Source organism: Diadema antillarum, unplaced genomic scaffold (genome assembly GCF_040938485.1).
Source record: "Diadema antillarum isolate AM-2024a unplaced genomic scaffold, OU_Dant_1.0 seq00001711_RagTag, whole genome shotgun sequence".
Classification (NCBI taxonomy): Eukaryota; Metazoa; Echinodermata; class Echinoidea; order Diadematoida; family Diadematidae; genus Diadema; species Diadema antillarum.
In genome coordinates, this window is record NW_027272400.1 from 118,696 (window position 1) to 127,437 (window position 8,742).

At 35.9% G+C, this 8,742-nt stretch overlaps 1 protein-coding gene across 1 annotated transcript in view; it reads left to right on the forward strand.

The window, feature by feature from the left end:
* LOC139711848 (carbonic anhydrase-like) overlaps positions 1–2,016 on the forward strand; it is a 54,760-nt gene extending 52,744 nt beyond the window's left edge. Inside the window, exon 8 of the mRNA XM_071623700.1 lies at positions 1,292–2,016. Within this exon, the coding sequence (XP_071479801.1) occupies positions 1,292–1,426 (135 nt within the window). The 3' untranslated portion in view covers positions 1,427–2,016. The remainder of the gene's footprint in view (positions 1–1,291) is intronic.
* Positions 2,017–8,742: the final 6,726 nt, after the last annotated feature.

Sequence of the window (8,742 nt, forward strand, 5' to 3'; positions counted from 1 at the left end):
GGAATGCTCTTTCATTTATGTAATTACACAATTTTGATTAGATGACGACATTACCTCGAAAAAATGGATTGAAAGTAACCTTGTCAAATTTGACCAGTTTACGTGTAATCTCTATGGGAGTGCAATTTTTATGGAAATGAAAATTGACATGACTATCTTTATCGAGCACTAGCTCACTTATGCTTCGGTGAATTTCTCTAAGATTTTAATATGTTGTAGCTGAGACGTAGAGCTATCGTAAGTGTGCCCTTTGTTTTTTCATACATTGTCGGGATCACGTGAAATTGAGGTTGAAATTAAAGTTTATCTTCAATGTATTGAAATATTTCTTTCTTTTTGCAACTTTATATGCAATAAATCAAGAAAAACATACCCTATCACCACCATATTTTGCACATCTTTAGTTCATGTCACGAACATTATTTCATAAAATAACAAGTACTTGATCAGACGCCATCTTGGGTATGTAAATTAGGGTCAAAGGTCATAGATGTTTTATCCTGTATCTTGGTGAATACAGGTCCTATCTTTCCCATATTTTGCACTCGTAAAGACCATGTTACAGGGATCATTTCATAAAATAACCACTTTTTGCTCAGATGCATCTTGTCTGTGCAAAGTGGGGTCAAAGGTCATATGTACTTCTTTTTCTATGTTCGCTATGACGTGTAATCTCTATGGGACGGAATTTTTTAGATGTGAAAATTGACATGACTCTCTTTATCGAGCACAATCTTACTTATGCTTCGGTGAATTTCTCTCGGATTTAAATATGTTGTAGCTGAGACTTTGCAGTATCAGGACTCGAATCATTGATTAAAAAAAAAATCGGATCACCTTAATTTGTCAGTGATGACAAATTACAATCTCTAGTGTATTTTTGTTTTTTAGTTATTTTTGTAGTTTGTGTACTTGAAGGAAACCAAAACTCAAATATAAATGTGGATTGAGTGAAAGCATGCAATATTAGTGGAACACATCAGAGAAAGTTTGTAGAAAATCAGACAATCTGCTCAAAAGTAATTGATTTTTCAACATTTTTTTTTTTGGGGGGGGGGGGGGGTGTGTGTGTGTGTGTGTGTGTGTGTGTGTATGCCATCATCGCTGGATAAGTAGAACACTGCAGTTCATGATGTTGTTAATAGATGTTATTTGATTTTATGTCAATAGTTTGTTGCAAAATATCAGGTATTATATGCAGAAATAAAGTCCTTTAGAGAATAAGGAAGGAAACCAACCAAGTCTCTAATAATTTGTGTAACACCTCACTTTTTGGTTCATCCCTGCTTAGCTCCAAGCCCTGCGGGATCTGCTGACTCACTCCGAAGGAAAAGCCCCGTGCAACGGACATGATCACATCGTGGACAACTATCGCCCCGTCTGCCCCACCAACGGCCGCGTTGTCAGGGCTTCTTTCTCTGCCTAAAAACACGATCTTGCGCAGAGTCCCTCCCGTCTATTTCCTTTTTTTCTGTGTTTGGGGTTTTAAGTTGGAACGACTTGTAACATACATCTCAACAACAGGGTTAGAATTGTATAGCTTCTTACGTAATAATAATCATAAGCAGTAATATTTGTGTCCTCCCTTGCCTTATTTGTAGTAAAACCATGCTATTTGTGCCTCATTAAAAGATATTAAGATCAATAGGTAATAACTGGTCTCTCTTTGATCAATTCCTCACAAAAATGTCAAAAATGCAGTCTGTGATAGCAATACAAAAGTTGATCTGAAGTTTCCCACGTTCAGTCTTGTGCATTGTTTTTAAATGGCAGAGCATGAGTTGTTCTTATCAGTTGCATTCACTAAAGTATGAAAGTTACACCAAATCATATTTTGTAGATTGAAGTGGACTTGAGCTTGCTAGTTTGGTCTTTGAATCTTGTAATGCGGTATTGTTAGAGTGGCAGGAAAACTATCATATCTGCTGTAGCTTTCAATAATCATAACAAACAGTTTATTCCTCACTGGCGTTATGCAACTTAATGTATTAAGTATAGAAAATATACATACGTATATATATATATGTATATATATAAATGATAAAATTGATAAAATAAAAGGTTAGTCCACAGAATAATTCCTCTGTGATAAGTATCACAATCAAACTGGGATTTTATCCCCTTTCAAAATGGCCCTTGAACCACTGAATTAAACTAAGAGAGTTGAACATGGTATTTATGTTTTGCATGTATATTACTCATTGATTCCAACCCAAAATGAGCATATTGGTGCAGAAATAGATTTCTTACAAAATAATCTTGTGAAAGAATAGCTTGAGGAATGTCTACATTTCAAGGAGAGTAGGCTCAATGACCTTTGCATTTTGATTGTACAACTTGTAAACGATGGTTGCATCAAAATAGGGGAAAAATGTCTTCCTAGGGGCTATCAACTATGGTATTGCAGATTATGCATGGTATATTTTTGTGGTCCTTGTGTAAAACAAACACACAAACACACAAACCAAAACAAAGCTTCAGGTTTAGTGTATATTTATTTTTTTGGTGTGAAACGGAAGCCAAACAAGTACGTGTATCATGTAGGAAATGTCATGGTATACATATAATCTAGGGAGCTAGTAAAGACAAGGCGATACCATCCTAGAAGATACTGAGTTAAACATATTTATTCTTCAAGGTAGGTGACAGACAAGATATATATTTTACAAGAAAAACAAAACAACAAAAACAAAGAAGACATTTTAACATACAGTGAAAAAAAATGAAATGCATGCCTGTATGTAGCTGTGTCAATACCACGTATGTACATTACAGAGTTTATTGAAGTCAGAATCAACAAGCAGATACAGAGTTATTTATCAGATATCAATATTTAAGTGATGATTATTCTTTTCTGCAAACGAAAGGAGAAAGCAATGCATCTTATTCAGGAAAGTCATTCATGTTATATATTTTTGGTCAGCTTTGTGTTGGTTTATAGAATGGCTGTTGTGTTCAATGAAATATATTAAGCTGCATCTGTATTTGGAAAATTAATAAACAAGGTGTAGTTGCATACATGTCAAAATGATTTGTGGACAAGAGTTTTGATCTGTGTTGTGCTGACTGGTTGCTGAGAATCTTTTGTGATTTAGAAATTCATGTATGACCCATCACCCTAAAAGTTAAAGTGTATCTTTGGCCAAAAAATTATTTTGGATATGTGAAAGAGACACATTTCAGTAATCCACTGCACCATCTTTCAGAGAAAATGGGTCATTAATTAGTGAAATAATGCACCTGAAAGTTTCCAAACACACTGTGTCTAGGAGATTCAGGAACCGCTGTGGTTCCGTAACCCACTGCAAACAATAGGGTTTGCTGTAGTCTTGCCTCCCAGACCCATTGTGTTTAGAAACTTTTGGATGCATTATTTCACTAATTAATGACCCCTTTTCTCTGAAAGTTGGTGCAATGGACTACTGAAATGTGTCTCTATCACATATCAAAAATAATTTTTTGGCCAAAGATACACTTTAATAGATAGAGCCACAAAATATTGATTTTTCTGTTTTGGGAATATTTTCATAATCCATCTAACAGTACTTTTCCAGTGCTGCGTGATTTGTTCAACCAGGTAGGTGTTGTTGAAGGAGTAGCAACTCTTCATATATATATATATATATATATATATATATGTATATATATATATATATATGTATATATATATGTATATATATATATATATATATATATATATATATATATATATATATATATATATATAGATAGATATACACATACGTTAGGTATATATCCATAGGGAATAGTAGTTTGTTGAGGACTGATGAAAAGTGCTCAATGCTGTTAAGCAGAGGGTATTAGGTGTACCTGTGCTTTAGTGCCTTGCTGCTACCGGCAGTTTGTATATACATGCGTGTGTGTGTGTGTGTGTGTGTGTGTGTAGTTTTAAGAGATTTACTGTGAAGTTGAGTGTGTGTGAGATGGTGCAATTAATACACCATGACACAAATTTGCAAAGATAGTTTGAAGTAACATCCATGGTTTCAATTTAGTGTGTGGACTTAACCCGTTGAGGACGAGTCCCGAGTATACTCGGGCAGGTGTCTATGGGAAATGCGTGCTGTAGCAAAATCAAACTGTCCTCAATGGGTTAAAAACAATTGCAAAATACTAGTAGGCGTACCTTTCACATGCATGTATACATCAGCACTCCTCCATCATTGGCTGTCTGTTGGTGTATGCGATCTGTCACACACATTTATGCAGACAAAATTTGGATAATCCATGGGCTAATCTTAGACATACCTCTGTGCATTTGCACCAGTAGGTTGATTTATGCTGCCATGATGAATATAAATGCACACAAACCCCCACAAGTTATATGAATTTAATAATTTGTTGATCATTGAACTATTGAATGTGAAGTTTATATGTGGCAACTTGAAAACAGGTTGTCTTGCTCCAACTGTACCGGTATTGCTTGCATGATATTCTTTTAACCAATGCGAAAGGTTAAAATGAATTTCACACTTTTGAGAGTCCAGATCAGCTTTTTGTATTACATTGTAAAAATGTTACATTATGACACATCTGCTGAGAGATAATTATGGCTCATTTCTTTTTACCACTACATGAAATATCATTCTCAGCTCAGTTGGACTCTGGCCTTCAGCATGCTGGCAGCAAATTTTACGAATTTTCGGCACAATTGGCTCTTATATAGATTCATGTGACCAAGATAACTTTACAGTACTGGCTGGATGCCATGCATAAAACCTTTCTGTGCCAATTTCTTTGGACAATTTGTACAACACGATCAGATATGTTGTTTGTGATTGTGTGTTGTTGTTGTTGTTGTTTTGTTGTTTTGTTTTCGTTGTTTGTTTTTTGTTTGTTTTGTTTATTTATCTATTTTTTATTTTATTTTTTATTTTCTTATTCTTTTATTTTTTTATTTATTATTATTATATATATATTTTTTTTTTTGGGGGGGGGAATCAATATTTAAAGCGCAAAGAGGATTAACAATGGCTTTCAAATTTCAGGCATCAAAACACTGTCATTCAATACGTAATTACACACATTCATGACATACCACTTGTTAACGAGCCATAGTATACAAATTGTGCTGTTGAGGTATATATATTCAAATGCATCATGACAACAAGCTGATTTTGCTATATAGTATGCATTTCCCATATATAGAAACCTACCCGAGTGTACTTGGGACTAGTTTTCATATATTCCATAGTAAATGTATGTACAGCTGTAATGGCAAAGCAAAACTCTGAAAATATATGTAAATCTTTGTTATCAAGGGGTATGTTGGAATGCAGTCGTAACTCGCAATTGATCAGACTGTCTCTTCAATTCTATTCTGTTAAATTCTGCAACACAGTTGAGGATCAGCTTGGGGTCAGGTCCTGTGGCAAATGAAATTCTATCCAGGAAGCACTGAGCCTGACGAAATTCGCTTATAAAACTGTGCCCTCGACATTTCTCTTGGCCTATTCATATGACGATATGATTTCCTAGCCTGTTGACCCTTTCTGGATACAGTTATACAGTATAGGTTACAGGGTTTTTCAGGTTATAAAAATGTGTTGCTCCATTGTCGATTTATGAGGGCGTTGAGAAGATACATCTGCACCAAAGTTTTCTCTTGGTAGGAACTTGAGTGATGGCACACTCCTCATTTTGACATGATTTATGCGTTATTATCCATTTTATCATTGTCTACAAAAGAAAAATGGTTTTAATTAGGCGATTGCGCGGCATACACATGACATTCCTCATGACAATCAAAATATAAATGTTGGATCAATTATTATTATCATGTACCAACGCTAATCACATTTTTTTAACAAAAGATTTCATAACATTTCATAGTTTTCTGTGTGTGCTGACGATCACCCCTTGCAAGCCATAACAACACAAAACAAAACAAAACAAAGCAAAAAGCAGTTTTAAATATGTATGATACAGACGAATAGATACTCTCTAAAAAAAATCGAGTGAAAATATTCACTCTTAAAGGAGTGAATACAAAAAAGAGTGAAATTAGAGTGAAATTGGAGTGAATTTTGAGTGAAAATGTTCATTTTCACTCATTTTGGAGTGACCTCAGGGATCACTCGAAGATTTTGGAGTGATCCCTGACGTCACTCTAAAACGAGTGAAAATGAACATTTTCACTCAAAATTTACTCCAATTTCACTCTAATTTCACTCTTTTTTGTATTCACTCCTTTAAGAGTGAATATTTTCACTCGATTTTTTTAGAGAGTAGACTTTTTTCCCCGCATCAAGGCAAAGTCGTCGAAACAAGCGACTCATAAAGGTAAAAGCGTGTAGATGAAGAGGGCAACGACAAGAATGAAAAGAGGGCGCTATTGCACATTTTTCAGAGGGAAGATTTATTCCCACAACTATATCTTGAGCACATACACGAAAAGAACGCAAATGTAGGAAATGCGTGATAAAAATGTTTATGGACAGCTCGATCTGTAGACCTTCATTCGAACAAAACAATTAAGGAGTTCTCACAACGTGGAAAGTCCACATAAAAGTTTCCACAAGTTATATAATTATACTAAGATGGTAAAGGAAAACATTCTGAAATATTGTGACAAGCGCTGCATGTACTAGTATTATGACATCAGAACTGTAATGCAGTTCGACAGCATACATGCAGCGTGCGATCAGTTTGATGTCCCATGCACCTTCTAACGCAGTCACATCTAATTCCGATACTGTGGTTCTTGTTATGCATAGGCCTAAGTTCTCTTGGTCACAATCTTTTTTTCTCTCTCTCTCTCTCGTACAAAAGAAAAAGAATGATATCATTTATTTCTAAAAGTCTCAAGAAAGCCGGAGAAGAAAATAAAAAAGGAGGATATTGGAATACAGCAAAAAACAAACAAAGAAACAAACAAACAATCCCTTCCAAGCAAAAAAAAAAAAAAAAGATAAAGGCGAAGCCATCTAAAATCAAGGTTAAAGGGTGCGTACAGTTCTGGTCGAGGTGAGGATTCCAACTTATAACGTTTTGCGAGATATTCAGAAACCACTCTATGAGATGTCAAAGAGCATGCAATTCTAAGGGGTATCAAAAGTTTATTTGATGAAAATTGGCTTTGAAATGACTGAGATATCCAAAACCAGAGTGAAACAAAGAGATCCTAATAAAAGGTGTGGCCTGTCGCCTTTTATCGTTACCACTTTTTGGGCTATCTCAGCTATTTGAAAACCATTTTCATCAAATAAACGTTGAATCCTTCTTGAGAATTACATGCTCTTTCATATTCCATAGGAGGTTTCTCATTATCTCACTTAGGAATGTTCAAAACATGAATCCCCACCCACCAGTAGCCTACGGTTCAGTCCCTTTAACAAGGCGAGGGGTGAGGAGGAATGAATACGAAGAAAGAAGAAGAACAAGAAAGAAGGAAAGACTCGAGAGAGGAAAGCATAGCTCCACATCGTCATCAAATAGCCCAACGGAAAAGTTCACAAAGTTCATCAGATCGCGAATGAACTTTGACAATCAAGCAGTCCTTCACCAAACGATTTACTCTCTTCATAATCAGTGGCGGATCCAGAGGGAGGCGCAACCGGCGCACGCCCCCCATTATATTTCGTGAAAAACAAAAGAAATAAGAAGAAAAATATGAAATGAAACCCGGAAGTTGCCACCAGAAATATTAATCACGCCCCCCCCCCCCCTTTGCAGAATTCCTGGATCCGCCCCTGATAACTGAGGATGTTCACCAGAAAGATGCTCTCCTTTGCACAAGAGAGCGTGTCGCCTTCACGGTGGATTCTAAAATAGCAGATGTCGAAAAGCTCCAACCTCACCATGTAGTGAACATAATCGTCATCATCACCCCGACCAATCAAACAGAAACAGCTAAAACACCTGTCTTCATCAGAAAACGGAATTGGAATTCAAATTGAGGAAGGCCGAAGAAATGCAATGCTATGCAAACGCAGTTACAAATCCTCCAAGAAAAACATCGACAAACACGCCAATGAAAAGCCCCCTTTTTAATGTGTTTCAGAACCTTCCGAATATCATCTTTTTAAAAATCAATGGAAAAAACTGCAACCGATTCCGTCATTTAAAATCTTATTCGCATCGCTGCAATGTTGGGTTATAATTGATATGGGCAATATCATTTAGACTATTCCAAGGTGTGATGTCATAGTCATTCGTCACCATGGAAATTGTATAAACAATCTCATCTGGCCAGTGTGTTTATGCTTTTCTCCTGCTTGTCAATGTCAACGGATTCTAAAAGAGAATTAAGTGGCAGCAAAAACACGTGAGGATTTGGTTTGTTGTTTGCTTTTGTTTCTGTTGTTTTACTTTATAGTCATGACCAATCGTCATTGGATCACCCCCTTTCCCTTAGCAAAAAACTATATCCACCTATGACATCATCACTTACTAATATTCGGTAGGGGAGAGTGGGGAGAAGTTGGGAGAAGTGGGGCAAAAATTGTGATTTGATGAATTTTCTTGTACATCTTCTCTTATATCTAGAATTGGGCACTCATGTCTTAGACTAAAAAACTATTGATATTTGACCGCAAAATGGGTTGTTGCATCATTTTCCTAAAAATCTCATGTTGTTTTACTATTGATTTTTAAAAAAGCAACTTCTGAATGGGGAGAATTGGGCCACCCTCTTGGAGAAGTGGTATGGGACATTGGTTAGGATAAAGTGGGACAAACAGATAACTATAGGCTAGACAATATATTAGAACTTAGCATATC